Source organism: Festucalex cinctus, chromosome 8 (genome assembly GCF_051991245.1).
Source record: "Festucalex cinctus isolate MCC-2025b chromosome 8, RoL_Fcin_1.0, whole genome shotgun sequence".
Taxonomy (NCBI): Eukaryota; Metazoa; Chordata; class Actinopteri; order Syngnathiformes; family Syngnathidae; genus Festucalex; species Festucalex cinctus.
The window spans coordinates 9,720,525-9,745,810 of record NC_135418.1 but is presented as its reverse complement, the minus strand read 5'-3'; the positions used below and the strand labels follow the sequence as shown (position 1 = coordinate 9,745,810).

The following is a 25,286-nucleotide window of genomic DNA, read 5'->3' as shown; positions in this document are numbered from 1 at the left end:
CTTCCTTGGTCTGCATCCAAACGTCAGGAGGTCCCTGGCACATCTGGACGGTTGGGAACATATGTCCTGCTCACTGAGGTGGGTCCAATCTGACCACACTGGTGGTGGGATTTAACTTGCTAATTGCATTAGCAATTACATTATGATTTGATAAAGTACAATTTCCTAAATGCAACAAATGTGATTACAATGAGAAAGTATAGTGTATCCAGTAGCATCAATTTATGCTTCATATTATGGGCACTAACATGACATGATAGTGTAGCATGCCAGCCTAGTGAACAGTGAACACTAAAATAATAATAATAATAATAATAATAATAATAACTCCTTTCATCACACACACATAGTCAGTTGTGGAGTACAGCCACGTTAAGCAAACACAGAGTAAACAAAGGGTCATTTGAAACAAAAAGAAAACAATAAAGAAGGGATGCAACAAGTGTCTGTTTTGAACTGATGCAACCATCATCTGGTTTCAACTGGAAAAGCGCTATGTGATGTTTCAACTGGTTTTATGCCATGTGATGTCATGAGCTTTGTAATGTCAATCTTTAATCCTTTACTTGGTCACAACCAATCTGATCGATGCACTGTCTGTAGTAGCTGTCCGAGAAGTGTTTGTCAGATTATTACCTCTGTTCCTGTGTGCAGCTCTCATTGTTTCTCGCCTTTCGATGTGAATAAATAGTTAAAATCTTATTTGTGTCTGCGCTTTGGGATCCAACCTCAGTACAAAACAGCATTAGGCCATGACATCATAAATACTGAAGCACTGACTGCACTACTTTGTTACTAAGGGTGTCTCTGAAAGTAGGAATAATTTAATTACAAAAGTAGCAAAAATTTATGATTATATTGATTTATTTGCAGTTATCTAAATACTTTTGAGCTCCATAAAAGTTAACCGAGGTACTGAGGATACAATGGCACAATTTCCTTAATGGTAAATGGTGCATAATGACCAGCCATCAAATAAAATAGCCTACATGTTTTGGCAGTTAACGTTTTAATCCTAAATGTTTGACAGTGATGCAAGGTTTGCACAAAAAGAACAAACTTAGTTACCTTACCTTTGGGAATGTGAATTACATCATATCAAACTTGTTCAAGTTTATAAACCGAAGGTCTGGCGGTAGATGGTTGCACTAAGCGGTAAGTCGCATGTTGGGTTCATACTTCTCATCACGCATACTGCGCTCATAAAATTCCACCAACTACATCAACTTTTCTTTTAAATATACAGTACATAAATCCAACATGGATTAAAAAAAAAAAAAAGTGGCTTACATTAAATCTATGTTAAAAATGAATACTGATAAGTAGTCAATCTATATGTAAATATGAGGTACATTGGGAAAATGCATTAAGCGCCCTGTTTGACCAGAGGCCCAGGAGCTGAAGTTGTGATTTTTTAATGGAATCTGAGGGGAGGAGGGTTGCATGTTGCGGCCGAGGCTGCAAGGTGAAAGTATGAAAGCTTTCACAAGGGAGAGGATGCTGGATAACAGAGTACAAGAAAGATTACTCTCACTGAGTGCAAATAAAATTATTGCATTTCAAAGGTCTCTGTAGATTTTCGGCATGACCACATTTGCACTGGAGACAAGTCAAGGATGTCTAAAATAAAACGTAACTTTTGATTTGCCACTCTTAACTGTGTTGTAGAAACGTGCAGAATGGAAACTTACAGTAGAAGGAGAAACAGCATGCTGTTGTTGTTTGTTTAAATGAAGTTGTGATTAGCACAGTTAAATTTTAATGAAACAATATATTGTATTGTTGTAACTACAGTTTCAGTTTGTAGTGGTGTAGACTGTAAGCAACACGCCGAGATGTTTTTTTAACCTTGTAATTTTGATTGGCACTGCAACAGATCCAAAAGATGGCGTTTTCCATGGACCCCCAATTGTAGTGCGTTTATCCATCCATCCATTTTCTTGACCGCTTATTCCTCACAAGGGTCGCGGGGGGTGCTGGCGCCTATCTCAGCTGGCTCTGGGCAGTAGGCAGGGGACACCCTGGACTGGTTGCCAGCCAATCGCAGGGCACACAGAGACGAACAACCATCCACACTCACAAGCACACCTAGGGACAATTCGGAGCGCCTAATTAACCTGCCATGCATGTCTTTGGAATGTGGGAGGAGACCGGAGTACCCGGAGAAGACCCACGCAGGTACGGGGAGAACATGCAAACTCCACCCAGGAATGGCCGAAGCCTGGACTCGAACCGGAGTCCTCAGAACTGGGAGGCGACGTGCTAACCACTCGACCACCGTGCCGCTGTAGTGCGTTTAGCTAATGCTAATAAGTAAACCATCATTATAGGAAAATAGATTTGTCCATTGAGCCTTATTAAACTTAACAATGTGTATGCCACCAAGCGTCTGTTTCTCACATGGTGTACAACAGTTAATTAAGGGCTTAATCCTGTTACATTCCACACATGGTGATTAGTTCCAAATGGTTTTTCACACATGCAAGTTGAATGAGGTGCCTGTAGAAGCTTGACAGCGCCAATTTTAAAGCACTAAACATCTGATCTCCAAATTATTAATTCAACAACTATACAGCAAAATATCTACATTGCTTGAAACACTGTAGGTTCCATGACCAATTTTTCATAGGCATTTTAAAAAAGTTGCCATTTTAGATGAAGCAGAGATCGAGACTTGCTTCAGTAGTACAAGTGTTCGAATGCAGTCTTTGTCACCAAATGTCATTAGATTAACAATTTGCAGTAAATAGGGCACTATTTAAACTAGGAAATAATCTACCAACCTGACGTTAATAATGTCATGTAAAAGGCTCAGTTAAGAAAACAAAGTGTTTGACCTATGCACCTTCATGCTGTGTGGTAAGCATTTTTTCAGTGCGTCACTAGTACTCACTGAGCCGCTTTTCCTCGCAAGGGTCGTGTCGGTGCTGGAGCCTATTCCAGCCAGTTGCAGCCTCTTGTATATTATATGTAGGAAATTTCATTCAAAACAATGACACACATTTTGAACAAAGATCTTTCTTTCTGACTAGGCTTTACGTAATCAGGATTTCGGAGCCAGTGCCCGATCAGCGAGTTTTAGAAAGAAAGAAAGAAAGAAAGAAAGAAAGAAAGAAAGAAAGAAAGAAAGAAAGAAAGAAAGAAAGAAAGAAAGAAAGAAAGAAAGAAAGAAAGAAAGAAAATTATTCACAACTTTGTAAAAAATTATTGGGGGGAGGGGTTGGTGGAATAGAAAATAAATCTGAGTCTATATGATGAGAAATATTTAACCATGGTAGCACAGAAAGTACCTGGAGTGAACAATTAAGATTGTGTTTTCTGTTAATGGCTTACTTTGCAGATCCGAGCAATTAAATTACAACGTTGATCTAGCTAGCAACAAATTATGACATTACAACCAATGACCAATTTTGCATAAAATGCAAAATATTGGCTGATCCGATCCAGCCGATTACCCGATGGGTAAAGTCTATTTCTGACACAGATGATGATTGACCAATGTGTCTTACTGCTGCAGTATAGCGCCAACTAATGCTGAGGAGGACTTACTCAATATCTTTTTTTTTTTTTGTTAGTTTTTTTCCCCCTCGCTATGGGTGGCTGGTATCTGCACTGCAGCCTCCACTAGTACCTCAAAACCAGGTCAGTGTTGGCAACTGTATCATGCCTATCCCTATTCTGAACCATATAAACTATACTAAGGCTATCAAATGTAAGCTTTTTATTAATTATTGACTGAGTGTAGAGATTATATTGTATACAAAACATACAATAATACAATACAATAATCTCAGGCGGTAAACTGAATTAAAGTACAAATTAATATTGGCATGTCAGCCTTGATACCAAAACTGTGTCCTGATGATGTATATCAGAACTTGGAATTTTGGTGATACATTTAGACCAATCAGAAGGTCAAATGTGAAACACTCATTACATAATGAACACATTTGTAATGGAGTGTAGCTACATGAATGGTATGTCGCACTTTCAGGTCACTCAACGACCTGCTTGCCACATAAATCCTTGTGGCATATTTGTAACCACATTGTAATCCCTTGTGGTCAGTACAACAGCAAACCACACGCGCTCTCACACAGGCTGCAAGGCAAGAACCTGTGGAAGTCATCGAGAAACACCTCCATCTGTCCACAAGTCCAACGTTGACGTACAATAAATGGCAGCAGCTGTTCATAATTGCTGCGTTTAAGGAATGAGATGAATTAAAAGGCGGAACAGCCCTAACAAATATGGTATGTCTTCGTGGTTGTAGTACTCAGAATGAACATGGTTTATTTCATTGCTGCCACATCCCACTGCCTTAATTGTCACTTTGAAAGTGGCTTACATTTCTTTCCCCCTCCCCCCAACAAAAGAAGACATAAAATACAAATATGCCAGTCATCATGACAGACGTAATGCCTTCATAAATTAAAAATACAGAATCAAATCAAATATTTTTTTTCTCAGACCAAGAGTGAAAATAAAGTCTTACAGAGCCCTTTTGAAATGCCAGGTTTTGTTACCAAAAAAAAAAGAAGTGCCACCACATAAAGTGTATCTGTACTCCAAATAAAACTCAACTACTCTAGTAAGCTTTTCTTGACTTTTTTTTTTTTTGCCTCCTGCATAAGTCTGAAGGTTTTGTGTTGACACTTAATGTGGTATAACATTCTCATTTAATAGTTTATATGTGCTGCATGACTGTTTAACTGATGTTCGAAACTGGTTGACAAATATATTGGATTTGTATATAGATAAATATATGAATAAATATAGCCTATTAGATTGATATTAGACCCTCACCCCGAAATCTCAGTGTGTTATTTCATTCAGAACTAAAGTTTAAAATCACGTCAAGAAGCTTGAACAATCATGCTAGGTCTGTTCCTTCATATGAAGATACTGAAAAAGAATTATTCACACCTGTTTCATCAAGACTAGGCTATTGCAACTCATTATTCACTTGCCTAAATAAGAATTCTTTGGGGGGGAAAAAAATGCAAAAACTCAACTGCACGATTGCTCACTACAACTTGTAAAAGATATTAGAAATGCGGAGTCTTTGACATCTTTTCAGTCGCTTTTAAAGGCTCATTTTGTTTAGGCTTGCTTTTCCAGATTTTAGTTTTAAATTTTCTATTGTATTAGTATATTCGCATGTATATTTACTTTTATGCTGTTTGAATGCTTTGTCTGCATGTATTTCACTTTTTTTGTAAAGCACTTTGTGCTACATTGCTTGAAAGGTGCTATATAAATAAACGTATTTTTATTTGTTTTATTATTCTCTATAAGATTAAGTTGGACATTACATTAGAAATTACCTGAATGCTTTAGAATATGCAAGATTAATTTCGTTATCGTCATTAGGTAAAATGAGCACCAGCAAGGGGAGGGAAAAATAATAATTGATGTCAGCATGATGAATTAGTGGTTAGCACAGTTGCCTCGCTTCTTCACTTCTGTTTGAATGTCAGTTTCCTATGTGGAGTTAGCATGATCTATGTGTGCTTGCGGTTTTTTCACTTGCTACTCCATCTTCTTCAGGTAATTTAAAAAAAAAAGAAAAAAAGAAAGAAAAAAAAAAAGGGGGTTGCCACGTGCCGAATATGGTTGGTTGACAAGTCCGGTGTCAGCAGGCAACATAGTCCGGCTCAACTATGACCCAAATGAATACAAACACGGATGGAAACAGAAAAATTAAATATTTTCATTATCATTTCTAACAAGGTAAAGTACGTGCCTCTCATGTCTTTTACAGGCTGACGATACCAATTCAAAACATCAATTTTGGTGCAATGCAGTAAGTGTTACATCAAATGGACAGTGGTAGCAACTTCAGCAACACGTCCAATCAAACTTGTGGCCAAATAATACGCGCAAAGTACAAGCACAACACAAAATCCTTTGCTGCCATCTAGTGGTGAAATAGTTAACACACCTGACCAGGCAGAAACTCGTGGAAACCATTAAAAAAACAAAACAAAAGAAAAACACGAATTTATTAGCAATCACATGGAAATAATGCATGACATCTAGAGGAGCATTGTTGCAATAAAAATGCCAACTTCTTATTTACAAAGTCTGCAACTGAATGTGAATAGCACATGCACATACAAATTGCTCAAATATTACACAAGCTTTTTATTCTCCCGGTTTCCTCGGTCAACCAACTTCACAGCCCCTATGCTGTGGTCAAAACATTTGATAATTCTGCTCATCACCAATACACACTGGACAACATGACAACAAGGAGCATGTGATGACTGCACAGACAAGATGACCATATGAACAAACGCCATCTAGGCCAATATGATCGAAGAGAGTAACCAACTCGCTAGCATGGAATAGATTCACATAAAGATTAAAGTGTCACTTAGATAAAAGCGAGAAGAAAACTGTCATGCCATCGAAAGGAAACGACGATCAGTCTTCAGCGGCACGAACAGACATCAAGACTCAAAATGATCGTCTAACGCTTTTGCTCTCTGTGACTTAGTGATTGATCTTTCTAGCTTTCTGTTACTGAACCTAAACAAAATCAGGATTATGAAACATGTTCCTTGGGCGCACCCATATTATTTCCACAATATTTATTTTTAAAAGGCCTGTTAATTGTCCCTCCCATTTAAAGAACAAAAAATACATATCCATCAATTGTTTGAAATGCCTTTTTTTTTGTTATTATTATTATTTTTGCCTCATGTTGCATTAGTGCTTATAGATTAAGATTCACATGACATGGTTGTTGTGTAAGCAAGTTGGTCTGAAATGATTTCATAATAGTGTGTTTGACGTAGCTGTCTAATTGGAGCTCTCACTTAGCCAAAAGGCACTTAAAATTCTGCAGGCCTATTTCTGCCTCAGACAAGCAACAAGCGTTCATTATTTTACAGTCTACTCATCTTTGTACAAACTTGACTCCAAGCCTTGGAATTAATTACGTAATTTTACCTACTGCAAATGAAGGCTACATTGCGAAGTGTTTCATTGGTGATTGAAGGCATTAGCGCAATCCTCATTTGGCAAACCGAGAAAAACCACAATCACACTGTAAACACAAAACAAATGGTCATTTGTGACGTTATTAGGAGAGTTTTGAGAACAAAACGTTTGACTCGTGTGTGGAGGAACGGGTATGAAGGCATGATGGGCATGAACAATCCACCTTCTAGCATTGGTAACATTTCAGGACTCCAAAGTTGGTCTAATATTAATTAATAGTGCTGTACACAGCTACGGTAGAAGTGAGAGATGGTGCGGGCGGGCGGGCGGTAGTAGGCAGACAGATCTGAAGTACTTCACAGAGGCAGTTGAAAGGGATGACTGTGGACAGTCGGGAAGTGGTCGGGGCTGTGTTTCGCTTTCAGCTTCTCCGAGACTTGGAGTGCTGGATGAGCCACTGCAATGTGATATCTGCCGTGGGGACATTCGTCGTCACCAGCATTCAGTATGGCGCACAGCAACAATGATTTCAAGTGATTGAACTGCATTGTGTACCTATGTTGTCCTTCTCTTTGCAGGATACCGAGTAGCAGCAGATTTCCCGATCCTGAATGGCCGACAGGTTCCTGTTGAAGGAAAGCAGTCGATACCAAATCCACAACTTGATTAGAAGATCTTAAGGTCACACATTCAAAGTAATTAATAACCAGTTAATGATTTGGGCAAAAGGGGTGCTAATAGGGAATCAGTGTGCCTCACATCTTTTCAATAAGCTGCTTCTCATCCAGAGCGTTGTCTAGGTCTCGTTTGTTGCCGAGCACTAGAACCTGAAAAACAACAATGGCAAAGGCTGATTAATCACTCGCAAGTCAGCAATTCTTCTTGTTTCTTAAGAAAACTTGCTTGTGGGTGGAGTTCATGCTACTGGTGTGGAAATGCCCAAAAAACGAGCTCATCTTTCAAACGATGTTGTGTTTGCACTGACTTACCGGAATTCCTTGTAATTGTGGTTTGTCCAGCAAGTTGTGGAGTTCGTTTCGGGATGCTTCGATCTTATCTCGATCTGCTGCATCCACCATGTACCTGTACAAACAAAAAAAAGAGAAAAAAAGTAGTAATGAATAAACAGAAAATAGTTAATAAAATACAGCAGTATCTGAAGATAATAATTTAACTTATGATGTATCCACATGCCAGTTTTGTTTTGTTTTTTATGAAAGATGAATACAGCTCTGTAATAATGGGGGTTTTTGTTGTTTTTATAAAAACCAGACTAACAACATACTTAAATAGAATGTAAAGAATTAAGCAGTTTTTACATCAAGACATATGCATAATGCTGCAGTCCAACTTAATGTGCTGCTTTTGTTCGTGTGCCTGCCTTGGCCACCAGGGGTGGAGCTAACTGCTAAAGTCTTTCCAAAGCCAATGGGAAGCAAGGCAAACACGTCTTCTTTGAAATAATTGCTTATAGGCCTTCAGATGCGGGATTTTAATATGACTCAACGTGAATGAGTCATATGAATGAAACAAACCGTGCACCATTTTGAATGTTATGATGATAAGACTTCCGGCACCGAAGAGTGATGCTTCTCTAAAGAATACGTCACAGAAAATAAATAAATTGGATTGCATGGTTCATTTTGAGCCGGGCTGAAATAACTTTCAGCGGCCGACTGACCAGACCAACTTTCTTTCATTCAAGAAAGTGGATGTGTTATGCCAGGCTGAAAAAAAATTCAACTCAACTCCAAAGGCATCTTGTTCAATTATTTACATTTGGCTTCTAGCTTCCACTAATCTAAAAATAACGAAAAGGGACATACTGACCCGAAACGTCCATACACTTACACAATAGCATTGACTCCTCGGCAGTAGCGCTCCCACATGCTTCTGAAGCGGGGCTGTCCACCTATATCCCATATCTGAGGACAAAAAAAAAAAAAAAAAAAAAACATTTTCATAACTTTTTTTTTTTTTTCAAAAACTGAATTATGTTTACATTATGATGTATCCCACTTAAATTGACTAAACCTAACCTTTTGAACAGTCAATTTCCTTGCGACAAGAAAGACCATTAAAACTCTGCCGTTTAGCAAACGTGTGCAAACTTGAACGAACCCTGAAACCAACATTTGCTAGCATCGCAAATGTTCACCCCCTCAGTGGGATGCGTCTTTAGACTGCATATCAAAGTATTTTGTATGTTTAAATCTGGAATTGCAGTAGCTAAATAAACTCTCTCATAAAAATTAATGTTTAAATTAGTCTTTATCTTAATATATTATAGTTTATAAGAGAACTGAGTGACATTGTTTATTGTAATAAATAGGGGTGTGAATTGCCTAGTACCTGACGATTCGATTCGTATCACGATTCACAGGTCACGATTCGATTCGATACCGATTAATCCCGATACGAATGGTCACGATTCGATACCGATTAATCCCGATACGAATTTATAAGTCGATTGTTGCGATTTTTTTCCATTCAAATTTAGAAAATACTATCAGTAAATTTGTACATGTACACTGTAAGATTTGTATGAATATATTTATCTAAAACTTGAGGCTTATAACCGTGAGCCACTGTACACAAACAGTTTGCAATCTGTTTCACATTTGAACAGCATTAAAATAAAAATATTAAGGCTTAATGTGCCGTTCATATAACATTCTTCCATGCTCAAGGTGTGAATCCTAAAAAAAAATAAAAAATAAAAAAAATAATAAAAAAAATCGATTCTGCCGATTATTGAATCGATTCGAGAATCGCGCGATGTAGTATCGCGATATATCGCCGAATCGATTTTTTTTTAACACCCCTAGTAATAAAGATGAATTTATTGCTTGTTTAAAAATACAGTATATTGAAAAGAATTATTCAAAAATAATTGCATATTAAATCACAATTTTGAGGGGGGATAAAAAAAAATAATAAAAATAAATAAAAATAAATCAATCGTAATTCAATTATTTTCCAAAACCATTCAGCCCTACACAATTAATTACACTGTCACAAGACCTTGGCACCTCAGGATACCAAACATCCTGCTAGCCTAGTTCACATACCTACCTTTATTGTTACATTGCCTTTTGTGACCTTCCGCATGTTGAATCCAACTGTAGGAATCATGTCTTCACTGAACTGCCCCGACTGTTAATGCAAAACAATAGGTTTGTCACCATCAAGAGCAAATAAAGCACAAAATAATCTACACGTTATAAGGAATTTTCAAAAACATATACATACCGATTGGTTACTGTGAATTGTTGCTGCTGTATTGTACAATGTGTTTATTATTAACTTGGTTTAGTGTGTACAGTGATGTGTATTGTATGGAAGTTATAGGCAAGTCACTTTTCTCACGTATGCAGAAGAAAGAGAGTACTGTAATTGCTTGATTGCAAAAATGGCAACAAACAAAATCTCTGCTTTTTAAGCTTTATCAGGAGCTTTTCCCCAAAAACCTAACTCTCAATTTTCGAGGTGAGATGGATCCTATCCAAGCTGACTGAGAAAAGCCTTGCAAGCACATGTAGAACAAGCTAACTTCACACTGTAAGGCCTGGCCTGAGGTTCGAACCCAGAACTTCTCAACTGTGAGTCTGGTGTGCTGACGCTGATCCTTGCTGCACCCCAGACATAACAGTTTTAGTAAAATTATGATCTTAGAAAAGGATGGGATAGATAAGCAAGTTGAGAACAAATCTATATGTGGCTATTGCTAATTCTATCATACACTGTACAGTACTTAGTTCTATTATGACGCTATTTTCTAGGAAGACTACTCGTGATGACTGCAGGCCTGCACGTCACTGATTCCAACAGTGAATGCTTTTGCTGCTATGATGCTGGATGATGTTGACATGCGTTGGGCAGAGAGTATGACAACACCAGCAGTTACATCCACGTGACTATTTAAAGAAGCGCCCAGTCATGTCAACTTGGTCAGTAGACGAGCAACCAGACTTGGGTGGAAGCCAATATTACGCCCCGTTTGCAGTCGAGTCATTCTTTTCCGGGTGTTTAGGAAAGGGGACTAAACATATCTGAATATTAACCTTTAGACTAAACTTGACACGTTTGTCGTGCAACCTTAGCACAGCCTTGGGCCCACACTGACAGAGCATGTTTGTTAGCGACTTACAGCAATCACATTGACGAATGTGGTCTTCCCGGAATACTGAAGTCCCACGAGTGTAAGTTCCATCTCTTCTTTCCAAAAGAGGGACCTGAACCAGTCCAAAAGCCTGTTTATGAGGGCCAGCATCTTGGATGACACGCTGGTCAAAATTGCGACGACTTTCCGATCTGACGAGTTGTAGGTTCGTAGCAATCCACACCGGAAGTATGGAGCTACTCTGGCGTATCATGTGACCTACAGTTGCGTTCGCGTAATACCCGAAAATTGGAAATTCTCACATCTGGCTATCTGTGTTTTCTTTGCTGTTATAGTAGACAAAAGATACATATTTCCAGAACACTTAGAGTATCTTACTAGCTTAGCGTAGTACACACACACTATGTTGAGTGGTGACTTTGCGTTGATAATGTCAACCACAATAGTTGTTTATCATTGCGTTGAGAGAGAAAACAGAATTTCCCATTTTCCATGTACCGGTTTTCATGCTAGTGCAGCTGTTATAAACTGCTGGTCAGTGGTCACCAACATGGGATTGGTGAGCAATTTGGGTAGGACTATACCGCGTAACTGTTCTAAAATGAGGAAAGGAATTATTTGTCTGCGATTGGCTGGCAACCGGTCCAGGGTAAAGCGATCAAGGAAATGGATGGATGGAATTATTTGTTTTGACCACTGGAAGTTTTGAATCTGATTGAATGCCCTTGACATGTGAGGTCCCTCAACTTAGGATCCCTCCTTGGACCCCTTTTTGTCCAACCATATTATGCTACATTGGGTCAAATTCTTCAGAACTCTAATGTTGACTGTCATGGATGGCCCGGTGCATCTGGCAATTTGGTGACCAAAAGTAGACTAGATTTTAGACTACATAAAACCAGGTCCAACTTGTGGCTCAGGTGGTGTAACATGATTTTGGGAATTTAAACGAGGCACAGGCAGACAGATTCTGAGTTCTGATTCTGAATCATTGTAGAAATCGATTTATTAAACAAATTAGTATCAGTATAATTTTAAAACTATTTTAATAGCACCTCCAGAACTTCTAAACTTAATCCTAAGAATCTTCCCTGTTCAGATAATAATGCAACCAACAATGACTGTAACATACAACAACAAAATAGTCCTCTATTCTGTAATTCACCATATGAAAAGCACGTTGACATCTGTAACGGATTGGTGATTTATACTCTTTGAAAAATGTCAGATGACCTGACCACATTCATAGTTGTGTTGTGTAGCAGATGATCACAGTAGACAAAATTCCTTTAACTTGCAGTAATCAGGGTGCTAAAAAAATTTGCTCATCTGTCCCACTCAGGCACAGGGAAAATCACGGTTCCATTTCACGAACCACTGGAAGCACTTCAGGTCAATGAATCATGCGGCAGTCCTTGTAGGAGATTAAAAGGGAAGGTGTGATTTAGTGGATAGTGCATGTCACTTGTTATTCTAAAAGGAACTGAACAAGATGAAGGAAAGACTGTAAAATAATAAATATAATAATAATGTATAATAATAATGTCATCTACTGACATACCGGTGGTCTGACAAGTGTGGTATAGTTCTCAGGTGTTTCTGCACTCATTGTTGTTGTATAAACTGTAATCCTGTGAAATGATTGAAACAGCAAACAATGCAAGTAAATAAATATTTGCAAAGGGCTATGTAAGGTGATATTCATTCCCTGTCCCGGTAACTAAATGGATTGTTATGAGATTCATTGTCACAAAAATGAGAGCGAGCCCAATGAACAGATGTTCTGCTTACCCATTACACACTGGAAACAATGACAAAACCTGTTGAGAGAGAATGTTATAAGTGACAAATATATTCTTTCAAAATGGTTCCAACATAAACTGGTTAGTTACATTATGTTTCCTGTGAATATTCATTCATTTGTTCTTACCTGATAAAGCGAATACATATTGATATGCTCTTGACCAGTAGCATTCATTGCTTTTTCTGCTGCTTCTCTAAGAACAAGAGATGATAGTGTGTGGTATTAACATCACATTATTAAAGTTGTGTATGTTGTGTCATATTTCATATTCCAACAGTATTTATCTTTATGCAGCTCACTTTCTATGATCTTTGGCTGGGGAAGGACGCCAATGGTCAAAGTTGGTCTCGACTCTGAACCATCTAAACAAACAAAAACAACAAAAAGTTGTGTAATGCCATTGAACAAATAGCCCATAACAAGAAGGCTTGAGTTGTGTGTCATAATACACCAACCCTCCACTGGCTGGATCCAATGGCCAGATGTCTGCGGGGCCCGCTCGGTCTCTGGTGATGACGACCCCTTCACCTGGACGTGTCCCACCCACAATGTAATACACTCCTGTGATGATGGGAATTTTGGAAAGGCGCAGGACGGCATCTTGAAAGTCTTCTGCCTCTTCTAAAGTCTGCACAGAACATCAATGAACCGTATGTAAAGTTCAATCAAGCCTCTGCACAAGAAAATGGATTCAATTGTGTTGTGTTGGTACTAGTTGTCTTTATGCTCTGGTGTTACTTTGTGTGTCTTTTCACATGTTTGTAACCTACAAATGGGTCGATTTAGTGGATGCGTTCAACAGACCAGATTTCACCGTGCTTCCTTATCTGCTCTTTCCTCATCTCACCTCTCTCACCAGCCAGCTGACTGGGCTTCTCCTCAACAGAAAAGCTGACACCATATTCTTCCAGAAGTCCCACCAGTGATCCTTGTCTGGACATGCACACAAAGCAATATTCTTGGACCATCACGTTTGGATGAAGTGTGGTCTTACCTCGCTCATCACCAGAGACTGTAAACTTGTATGGACTTTGTCCTGTCCACAGACCCACATAGCCAGCAAATGTGGTTCCAATGTATGAGATCTGCAATGGTCCAAGGTTGTAAGACAACTTTTAGCTCATATCACTCTTTATCACTTTGTTTGCAATCGTATTTCTCAACTGATTGTTTTGAAATGACATCCCATACAAAATGCCCGAGAATAGGGGTGTGAATTGCCTACTACCTGACGATTCGATTCGTATCACGATTCACAGGTCACGATTCGATTGGATACCGATTAATCCCGATACGAATTTATAAGTCGATTGTTGCGGGTTTTTTTCATTCAAATTTAGAAAATACTAATCAGTAAGCTTGTAGAGTGTAAGATTTATATGAAAATGTATTATTTATTTATCTGAAATTTCAGTCTTATAGAGGTTGTAATCTGTTTCATGTTTGAACAGCATTAAAATAAAATATTAAGGCTTAATGTTCCGTTCATATAACATTCTTCCATGCTCAAGGTGTGAATCCTAACCCGAAGTCAGACGTTTTGTTGAATATTTTTCCATTAAAAATGGAAGTTTAAAAATCGATTCACACACACACACACACACACAAAAAAGGCAATGATGATAAGACGTTGAATCGGTAAGACTACCGAATGAACAATTCTGAGCTCTCTTAAAAAAAAAAAAAAAAAAATAAAATAAATAAATCGATTTTTTTTTTATTGAATCGATTCGAGAATCGCGCGATGTAGTATCGCGATATATCGGCGAATCGATTTTTTTTTAACACCCCTACCCGAGAACTTGACACCATTTAAAGGATTCCCGAATTATTATGCTGTACCTTTCCTTTCTTCCGGAAAACAACATTGACAGTAAGATTCCTCAGAACTGAGTATGGGTAGTCGAGATTCCTGCCATGGTAAATGTTGCCATCTTTGTCCTGAGCCACAATGCTGGTGCAGAATCTGCAAGTGCCAAAATATTGATGTATTACACGTAATATTCATGTATTAATTACAAAGAATACATACGCGGTTGCTTCGTAAGCAAAGTTGAGCATGATGGCATCAGGGAGACTTGAGCCAAAGTGTGCGGCCATGCCACGAAGCTCCTCGCCGTAAGGTTTTGGAAGAATGAACTGCTCTGAGACCTTTATCACAGATCGGAGAACTTCGTGAAGCCATTTTGGAATTGTTGATCTGGCAAGAAAAAGGTAAAAAAAATGTTAACGTAACCATAACAATAAGAGGAAAAAAAAAATGTTTGTGTTAATAGCAATTGTTACATTTACAACATCAATATTATTTTTTTTTTATTGTTATTTAATGGATAGGTTTAATTAGTATTTAATGGACAAGAGGAATCAGCCCACTGTGAAGGCAAACAAAGATGACACTAAATAATACTATTTTTGAAAATACACAATTTCTCTTCCTGAAAACAACTTTTTTTCCCCCTTAAAAATATACATTTTTTTCTAAAATACTGTACACAACTTTTCATGTAAAGATATGGCTTTACTGTATTCTCGTCATATTTTAAATATAAAACCTACTCTTGATAGTATAAATCTAATCTTGAACATTACTGAAAAAAGATGTATGTTTTTTTTAATCGTGAAATTAGAGGATTTTTCTGGAAAATATCAAACTTAATGGTCAGTGTAGCCACACTCGTATGCCACACAACACAGGTAAAATCTATAAGGATACAATTCGTGTTTCCATCCACATTTTGAAAGACATTGTAAAGATTAAAATAAAAGATGAGAAATGAAGATATCGTCTTATATTTTCGTTGAAAGTACGTTATTTAAAAAAAGTATATATTTCCCTTACTCTATGACTTCTTGAGCAGCTTTCTTGAGGAAGTCGGAGTCAAACGCTTTGAGTATCGGCACCCATCTGACATGTGGATCATCATCCAGGTTAATGTCGATTGTGGGAGGGGTGAAGTCCGAACTGCACGACACTGCTAATCCGACAAGCAGAGCCGCAGCACGGACCAGCAGCAACAGCATGACTGAGCCGGACCGGTCCGGAACGCCTCTTTCACCTGGGAGAGATACAGGCGCTCTCAAACGGTTTTCTCTGTCAAGGTCAGTCAGGACTGTACTTCCGCTCTGAATTCTTCAACAACTAAGGCTTCGGTTAAAAATCAAGCCTGAAAGTTAAAGTTGCCAAACCCAACCACGGACAGACTGCGTTATTTAGTAGTGACAATTGTTATTACGTATGTAAAAATCGAAACAACAACTAAAACATGTTTATTGTGAAATCCGGGTGAGTTTTGGACTGCCCCGCCTACTCCTCGGAGCGAGACAAGTAGTGAAGCCACCGGTGGCCATCTAGCGTTGCCACTCGCTGAGCCACGCCAAATATTTCTCTGGGCGTTTTCATGTTATTTTCTGTCTCCATAGCGAAAACGCCTACGGTTGTCTCTGGGCGAAGCGCTACATGCTCATTTCATCGGTAAAAAAATAAATAAAAAAATTCGATTATAAGGTTTCTCTTATAAGGCATATGTCACCAAGAGTTACTAAAAGATTCGTCTGTATCACGTTATTACATGAACCATGAACAATGACATCAAGCGCTGTTTTCAGCCAAAAATAAATAAAAATAAAAAATAGCAATGGCAACGAAAGATGGCTGCCCGTTTGCTTCAGCCAAATTGTGAGTCAACGTCCGTGGATAGAGCGCGTTGATGCCACAGCCATTAGATCAAACTACCCGAGCAACTTTTTCCTCAAAAGGACCAGCAACAATTTTAGCTACTTTCAAACGTTGTCTGGAAACCTAAACAACTCTTTAAAAGTTATGTAAATGCAAAAGCAGACATTTTCAAGATACTGTAGTTTCTTGTCACACAGTCAAAAACACGACCAGTTTAGAAATGTCCACTGAGAATTGCTAAAATTACTTTACATGTTGAAATAGTTTAATAACCACTAGTACCATCTAGAGAAGTCAATGGTCATGGACAGTTTGCAACCGTAAATGTCGTTTGTCGGTGACGTTGTAAACCGAGGACTGGTTGTTTTGTGAAAATGAGTGCCTGCAAACTGAAATGCACAAAATTACCACTAGGTGGTAATAGCCGTCCAGGTTTTGTGCTTATAAGAAACAGCAAATCATTGGGGACGAATGCTGAATTTATGAAGTTGGGAATTCTATATTTGTTTTCCCAGTTACAAAACATTTTACAAAAATACAAACATATGGTGGAAACTTTCAATTTGTATTGCTGAAGCAACTGCAACAACAGAATTTGTTACGTCTGTTCTTCCTTCAGTTTTTAAAATAAACATTTTTAAAAAGTGATAAAATAAAAAGGGGCACTATTCCTATGTCATTTTCCTTTTTTGGTTCTCAAAACTATACATTCGCAAATGGGATGGTCATTTAATGGTCATAAAATTCATCACTGACAACAGGTAATGGCATTTAAAAAATTTAATTCAGTATTAAGTAAATTATATATTGATTAAACCTAAACTTACCTTGTGTTCTTTAACTAAGAGCAAGGATTGCAGTCTTAGTTTCTTACAGTAAATGTCATCTAATGGTAAGCATTATGCATTATATTGAAAAAAAAAATCAGAACCATGAGTACAATTTTTACTGTGCATTTCTGCTAAAACTTCTGTGCATATTTGATTTGCCATCTTTCAGAATTTGATATGTTTACAGCTTGTAATCTAAGACCTGCTACTGATTTACAGCCACTTGACTACTTTATGGGTTATGTAAGCGTTATGTAAGCATGTGTTGTTACGGAGAGCTGTCAGGAGGGCTGGCTACAACACGTACACCAACAGGCGGTGGATTCCACAGGGTCAAAAAAAAAAAAAAAAGCTTTATTAATACTTTAATATATATCAATAATACTTTACAAAATTCCGACCAACAAGCCTGTTATATTTCAAAATAAAAATCCCAAGTACCTCTTTCTATAGAAAACTATTACTACTTTTTGCCTCAACTTTACATTCACTCTGTTTGCCACAGACATGACATTTTAAAGCAAAATGCATGAAAAATCTATCGTCAGTGTGTCTGCACAAAATGAGTCAAAGGCAACATCGTAAGTGGAGATCATACTTGATCTGGAATTTGAACGACAACACAAGTTGGGTTGAAAACGAAAGCTATGTACAACACTTGGCATTACGGCACACGACTACCATAAACCCTCCCCGGGTGGCAACGCAAATACACTCATAGGTCACGTATCAAAAATAAAAATGTAGAGAGTAGCATAAAAAAAAAAAGAACATGACTTCACAGGAGATCAATTTTGACGCATATATGAGTCGTGTCACAAGGAAATCATAAAAAAAAAACGGATGTATGCTCACTTCAACAGATCATGAGTGACACGCCTCATACTGTGACAACGCCCTGAATTCTTTACAAACACTCATAAATTCATCTCCCAAGATAGCCGGAAGATGAGTGATATACTGTGGTCAACACAAAAAGGAATTGTGTTAGTAAAAATAAAATAAAAATCATGTATAAATTGCAGTTCCGAGACAAAAACACTTGATCAGTAGATCTGTTGTTCTTGGAACTACAGCAGTTCGAATGTGCATGTCCAAGCAGCATCTATTGTGTAGTACAAGGGGCTTTTGTTTAATCGTTACATTCATTCTAACAGGTGTGCGTGTGTGCAAATAGACAGGTCTAAACATACTATATAGCCTGTTGTATATACTAGGCGTGTCAAACCCATTTTTGCCGCGGGCAATTTTGTAGTTACAGCTTACCTGGTGAGACCAAGTAATTGTTGAATCGTCTCATTTTATTAACGGATTACGTTTTGAAATCAGAAGTCCAACAATTTGTAATTTTGGTCAAGATTTTAGCAGGGTTCATGGAAGTCGAATTGCTTTCACGGGCGACGTAAAATGATGTGGCAGGCCCGGTCAGGCTCCCGCCTCCCGGGCTTTGAGTTTGACACCTGTGGTAGATACCTTTTGTGGGGTGGGATCTTATGTCCCTAACATTCTAGATTCACCTGACATTCAACACTGAGTGCAGAAAAGTGAATCTCTGCTACACTCTTGCAGGTTCACAGTGATTCAGAGCCATGCGACAGGTGGGCATGACCCTTGGAATGCCACATGGAGGAGCAGATAAGACGGTGGTTGAAAGTTTAAGAGTTCAGGACCTCTTTTGTTACAAGTCTGTTACTCTTTGGTTTCCATGTTTAATGGGGAGCCCTGTTTTAAAGCTTTGTGAAGTACAGGTGAGTCCATAGGGCTCTGGCGTGAAACTGGAGACCCCGCCCTTTGGGACATCACCAGAGGTGGGGAAAGTGTCTCTGGGGGTAAGCTGGCAGCAGAGACGCTCATGCCAGGGAACATTACTGGCATGCCTCCAGGATACCAACATTTCTCCAGCATGGGCAGGTACCCCGCCGCTGCCGCAGCCGCAGGGGGAATGACATAGAAGGGCAGGCAGAGGGGGTGCTGGTTGGGGGAGAAAGCCATGTAGCTGCCAGGGCCTCCGGCTGGAAGACCAGAGGGGTTTTCGTCCTCAGAGGAGTCAGACCTCAACTTCTTCGCTCGAGGCTCGTCCGCCTCGTGCTTGATACCGTCGGACGTAGCATGCTGATGCTCCCCCTCCTTTTTGCGGCTGTCGGACCACCGGGCTTTGGGGTCACGTTTATCATGTTCGCCCCCGTAGCCGCTGTCGGTGTCTGTGTCGCTGCCACTCTGCTCCCCCATCCCACCAGGGTAAGTCCTTCGAATGACGGGAACGCAGTTCTTAGACGCGCCCTCGGTAGTTCTGGAGTGCTGCTCTGGGGGTTTCTTCACTTTCTCTGAACTCTGAACGATGGACTCGCTGACAAGTGTGTCGCTTTGATGTTGTAGTACCTCCAAAGCGACCTTGCGGATGTGGCTGATGACATGGGATGGCATCAGGTCCTGACTGCTGTCTCGGCGAGCCAGATAGTGGAGGACCTCTTTTGCGCACAGGTGGAATCCCGAACGGAACATCTGCTCGCTCATTTCCGGACCGTCACTGCCATGATCACCTGGCGCAATTTTAGGAACAATGTTACTCTAAAATGCATCACACACAACTTCAAGTTTCCCATCAAACTAAAATTTAATTTCCCATCCATAAAATGAACCTACCTTCCTACCTACCTATCTATCTTGCTGTCTAGCTAGGTAGCTAACTAGCTATATAACAGCAAACATTTGCATTCAACGCAACACCCGCTATATCACGTTCATTGTTCATGACCCTCAGATCTTGCTACACCATGGATTACTGAAATCCTTTTTTTAACTCATTCGCTCCCAGCCATTTTCACTGAACCACCCCTTCGCTTCTGTATTACTGCATTTTGACTGATTTTGCAAGTCCAACAGAATATTGTGTTTTGCCATAAAAACATGGAACCTACCAAAAAGAAACATTAGATTCTCTCTTCTTTCATCAGGAAAAAAAAAAAGTATATTTGTATCTAGTGGTGTGAATTGCCTAGTACCTGACGATTCGATTCGTATTACGATTCACAGGTCACGATTCGATTCGATACCGATTAATCCCGATACGAATTTATAAGTCGATTATTGTGATTTTTTTTTTCATTCAAATTTAGAAAATACTAATCAGTAAGCTTGTAGAGTGTAAGATTCGTATGAAAATGTATTATTTATTTATCTGAAATTTCAGTCTTATAGAGGTTGTAATCTGTTTCATGTTTGAACAGCATTAAAATAAAATATTAAGGCTTAATGTTCCGTTCATATAACATTCTTCCATGCTCAAGGTGTGAATCCTAACCCGAAGTCAGACGTTTTGTTGAATATTTTTCCATTAAAAATGGAAGTTTAAAAATCGATTCAGCCGCCTATTGAATCGATTCGAGAATTGCGCAATGTAGTATCGCGATATATTGCCGAATCGATTTTTTTTAACACCCCTATTTGTATCTATTTCTATCTATTTTGTAGCAATTAGCATGAGAGTATAGCTAAGTTTCATCATTATTCACAAATCTGTTGAAAACACTGGGGAAAATAGCTTGTTGCAACATGGCCCTGGCTGATCTCTTATACTCTGCTGCTACCTGCTGAAACAAAAAAAAAAAAACGTATAAATACGTTTTTGGGAGTGAGTGAAAAAGTATTAAAAAACTATTTATACATTTTGGGGTTTGAATGAGTTAAGGATTTACAATCTACATGCAAGTCCAAATTTACACATTTTTAGTGAAGTATTGCATTGTGTTTTGTCATTTTAATATTTGTTGTAGCAGCGATATCACACACCTGTGACTATTGTTATATCTGTATTTTGTGTGGCTTGCTGCTCCGTATGTATAGTTGTTTGAAGGCTTTTAATTACCGTACCGTGTGTAGTAATTTGTGTTAGCCCGTCAATGGCATTTTGCATTAGCAGTTAGCATCAAGCAAGTGGACTTTCATTAGACGAAGTTGTATGTTTTGGTTGGTGTTCTAGTGTTTAAAGACGGATTATCAATATGGATTCTCCATATTGTGGATTTTCACTATTGCGGGTCTGGAATGTATCTGCTGCAATAAACGGGGGGTTCAAAATATACACGCACATATTCTGTGACATCAAACGTACTTATTTGCAGGTCCTTTTGCAGTTCCATGATCTGCTGCTGCTGCTGCTCCAGCAGGGTGTTCAAGGCATTCACGTGCTTCAGAGTGAGTTCCAGCACCACGGCTTTCTCCAAATGACCCAGCGTCTAAAAACAGGAAGACCTTCGATAAGAATGTTGATCTTTCTTATGTAACACATTCAGCAGCCAAACAGAGGCTAAGCCTCCCGCCCCCGGGAAGTCATGCAAGGCAATCCAGAACATCTGATAAAATTGAGTATATGTATAAAAAAAATAAAAATAAAAAATACATCAACTATGTTATTATTATTATTATTATTATTATTATTATTATTATTATTATTATTATTATTATTATAAATGTGTACAAACAACCTGTCAGATAAACTGTAGTTTTTGTAAATTGAGCTTTCCATTTAAATGTTTTTTGTTTGTTTGTTTTTTTAATCTGAACAATCCACGATTTACGTTATCTTCACAGACACGATGCATCAAAGTAAAACAAAAAAACATTACTGTGAGCTTGAGGTGTTCTGGGAGCAAATCTTTCAGCTGAGCAATGCATTCGTTGATTCTGTCTCGTCGTTTCTTTTCGATGAGTCGATGTGGCAACTTGTAAGTCTCCTGCACGTATAAATCACACGCTCACGTTGACATCTCGTGAGTTGTCATTTAAGAGAAGAAAAAAAAAAAAGTACATTGGAACTTGAAATTACCCTGCTGTCATCGCCGCGTTTTAAGCCCCTTCTTGACTTGTACACGTAAATAGGGAAATCCATCCTTTGGAGAGAAGTGAATTTAAGCAAAAATCAGGATTGAACGTTTTCCATGTAGTTGCACTAACTGTTTGTTATGTAATCCTTACCCCTGCATGTCAGCGATATCCATCGATGGGCGTTTGGGGACACATGGTGGCGGCTGCGCCCTCGTAATCCCCTCCATGTTGCTCAAAAAAGTCAAACGACTAAAAACATACAACAAATTGCAAAGATCCAAAGCGAAAAAATCCACCAAAAGCTTTCGGTATTCCTGAATTTCCTGTTTGTTCTCAACGCCGCTCTCTCTCTCTTTCTGTCCCTTGGGAGCTGCGGCCACCGCGTGTTTGTCACCCTTGTGAGGTTTGCGAACCGGACCGCAGTTCTGACACACGTCCGTGGCTCAACTGCGTGTGCGCCAGGAATGGGCGGGTGGCTCGATGCCTACGTGTGGAACGAGTCCTGTGACTACAGGCACGTCCCTCGTCTCCCAACACTGTGCAACTGTGAAGTCAATCACATGAGCCTCACGTGTTGGACGGCGCGTTTCAAGCCCCCCTCCCCGCGGCGCTGCTTCCTGTCTATGAACACACGCACATACGCGAGTAAACAGCCTGTTACTGTAGTAGGCCTATCGCCACCCACGTAAGCAGAGTCCCGTGTACCACCACGCTCTGACTCTCTGGACACACTGTACAAGCTTTTGTCCTCACGCAATTAACGCAGCTCCCCATTTGGTATCAAAGACAAAAAGTAGAGCAGCGGGCATCTACAAACATTCCTTTAATGTGGATTGCAGTCATAAACACAGCGTGCAAAATGAAAACGTTTGACTTTCACAAACGAATTAATAAAGTCACACAGGGGTCATAGGGGTCAACCAACCTTTTGGAAACTGAGCAACTTCTTGGCTAAAAAATGTTTTGCTAGAAATGTATTGCCTCAGTGGTGCTTAGGGGCTACCTACCTGGTGCCCGTGGGCACCACTTTGGCAACCCAGCACTACACTGACATTCTGATTGATAATAATGATAGCAAAAACAATAAAACATGTATGTATTTGTATTATGTAATGTTGCTATGCAATGTACCTATATACTATTTTTGGGGTTTGTTTGTTTTGTTTTTTTCTTTAAAAAAAAATAAAAAATAGATATCTACTTCTATTATTGATAACTGCTGCTGTACCAATTATGTTGCTATATAATAATTTTTAAAAGTTGCATGATATTTATGGTTCACTTGAATTTCTCTGGAGATCAATGGATGATTAGGCTACTTTATCATAAACAAATTTAAATGGATTACAATGGTATTCCATAACGTCAATGTTAATAATTTCATTTGGGGAAAAAAAAAAACAGATTTGATTTCAAGGTAACATATTACATTCCAGCATAGGCCAGATGGTAAACACGTGTGGTTATTTTGACAATCATGGCGATCTTCCAAATGGTTGTGTAACTGTCGACAGACATTGAGGGTTTGGCAGCGTGCTTGGGTTTGCTACGTGCGTGGTTGGTTTATGCTTGCTGTCATGAATATGATGACTATGATAACTCCGAAACTAGACCTGCTTGTTCCGTGTCACGTTGCCTCCGAACTGCAAGCAAGAAAAACAACTTGCTGTGATCAGACCATCTTAGGGTCCTCACCACACCGATATACAGCTGTGCCCGTCTCAAATCCTGCTTTGACTACTGTGATGACAGGTTCTGGATCCTGAGCTTTGCAACTTGACAGCCTCTTGCCGGCAAGTGCGCGCATATCAGTGGGCTGAATCTTGCCAGTAAGTGTGTGCTCCGAGTGTCTGTGTGTGTGTAACTGTGGATTGGATTTCACCACTGAGCATGTGCGGGGCTTGATTGTGCTTCAGGATTGCTCAGTTGGAATGGTTTTACTCTTGCCAGCAAGTGTGCGCAGAGACGAACTTTTTGTTTTGCGGAAGCAGAGCTCAGAGTGTGAGAGGGGGAAAAAAAAAAAAAAAAAAAAAAAAAAAAAAAAAAAAGAGTATATCCACAAAAACAATAAAAGCATTTTACTTCCATACACTACTGCCTGTATGTGGCGCATTGGTGGACTCGCTCCACAGACCCAACGCTATTTATATATAATTCATTTAAAAGTCAATTTTGTCCCGGTTAATTAATTTAATTGTTACCAATTATCTAGCATATGAAAACTGTTGTTTGTTCAACTCTGGTATTTACTACCAATACATGACAGTTATGACATTGCAATGAATGAATGAATGAATGAATGAGTACAGTACATTGCAAAATATGTTTAAAAAAAACAATTTTTCAGCAGCTAGGATGCAAAAAAAATACAGTGAATTAACTGAAATTTATTGCTTACTCATTAAAACTTTTTTCTCCCATAATTAAAGCACAGTTTGTAGTTAAAATCTCAACAAGATTTTGCCATATTTTCAGGTTGTTTTTAATGTTTAATGTTGATAATTAGAAACATTATCATATTTTAAAACAATTGAGAAAAAACGTATACAATCATTAGTCAATTTACATGTTCAAAAGGAGTAGGAAGAAGTTGAAAATTTATCTAGTCCTACCCCTTATTCTTTGTGTTTTGACTTATTTCATTATTGATACAATAATAGGTTAATATTTTTCAATGACAGAAAAAAAATGTGTACCAGTGCTCGTGTATACAACTGCACTTTGACATGTACGTACATTTGCCAATAGCATATGTCCATGTAATTCAAAGGCATACACCATAATAATACATCCTCATATTCACATATACAATTTTCATTACACTCATACTGATACATTGAACAAATTTACATTTCTGCAATTTTATCAGCTCATGTCTGATTGAAATAATTTTCTTGAACTATGCTTTAAACATTTTCTTAAACTCAGCAAGTAACTTGCATCTTTTCAGGTATGTACAAAAATGATTCCACAAATTAACGCCTCATACAGAAACACTCCTTTGCTTAATATTTGTTCTTGTTTTGATTTTTGATTTTTTTTTTGTAGACACTCGTACCCCTTATGTCATAAGGACTCTCT

General features: G+C 38.6%; 3 protein-coding genes across 3 annotated transcripts; all 3 read right to left on the bottom strand.

The window, feature by feature from the left end:
- Positions 1 to 5,988: 5,988 nt before the first annotated feature.
- On the bottom strand, positions 5,989 to 11,914 carry arl8bb (ADP-ribosylation factor-like 8Bb). The gene is made up of 7 exons (XM_077528807.1): positions 11,099 to 11,914; positions 10,024 to 10,104; positions 8,800 to 8,873; positions 7,938 to 8,031; positions 7,708 to 7,775; positions 7,504 to 7,574; positions 5,989 to 7,419 (listed from the first exon to the last, which is right to left on the bottom strand). The coding sequence occupies exons 1-7, from the start codon at positions 11,219 to 11,221 to the stop codon at positions 7,370 to 7,372; spliced, it is 561 nt and encodes a 186-aa protein (XP_077384933.1). The 5' UTR covers positions 11,222 to 11,914; the 3' UTR covers positions 5,989 to 7,369.
- A 145-nt stretch (positions 11,915 to 12,059) lies between these two features.
- On the bottom strand, positions 12,060 to 16,126 carry LOC144023404 (N-acylethanolamine-hydrolyzing acid amidase-like). Its single transcript, XM_077528806.1, has 11 exons — positions 15,715 to 16,126; positions 14,908 to 15,075; positions 14,718 to 14,841; positions 13,870 to 13,960; positions 13,723 to 13,808; positions 13,331 to 13,503; positions 13,175 to 13,237; positions 13,002 to 13,068; positions 12,863 to 12,891; positions 12,633 to 12,702; positions 12,060 to 12,485 (listed from the first exon to the last, which is right to left on the bottom strand). Exons 1-11 carry the CDS (start codon positions 15,894 to 15,896, stop codon positions 12,465 to 12,467), a joined length of 1,074 nt encoding a protein of 357 aa, XP_077384932.1. The 5' UTR covers positions 15,897 to 16,126; the 3' UTR covers positions 12,060 to 12,464.
- A 1,588-nt stretch (positions 16,127 to 17,714) lies between these two features.
- bhlhe40 (basic helix-loop-helix family, member e40) lies at positions 17,715 to 22,925 on the bottom strand. The gene is made up of 5 exons (XM_077528805.1): positions 22,356 to 22,925; positions 22,207 to 22,270; positions 22,007 to 22,114; positions 21,493 to 21,616; positions 17,715 to 19,921 (listed from the first exon to the last, which is right to left on the bottom strand). Exons 1-5 carry the CDS (start codon positions 22,430 to 22,432, stop codon positions 19,071 to 19,073), a joined length of 1,224 nt encoding a protein of 407 aa, XP_077384931.1. The 5' UTR covers positions 22,433 to 22,925; the 3' UTR covers positions 17,715 to 19,070.
- Positions 22,926 to 25,286: the final 2,361 nt, after the last annotated feature.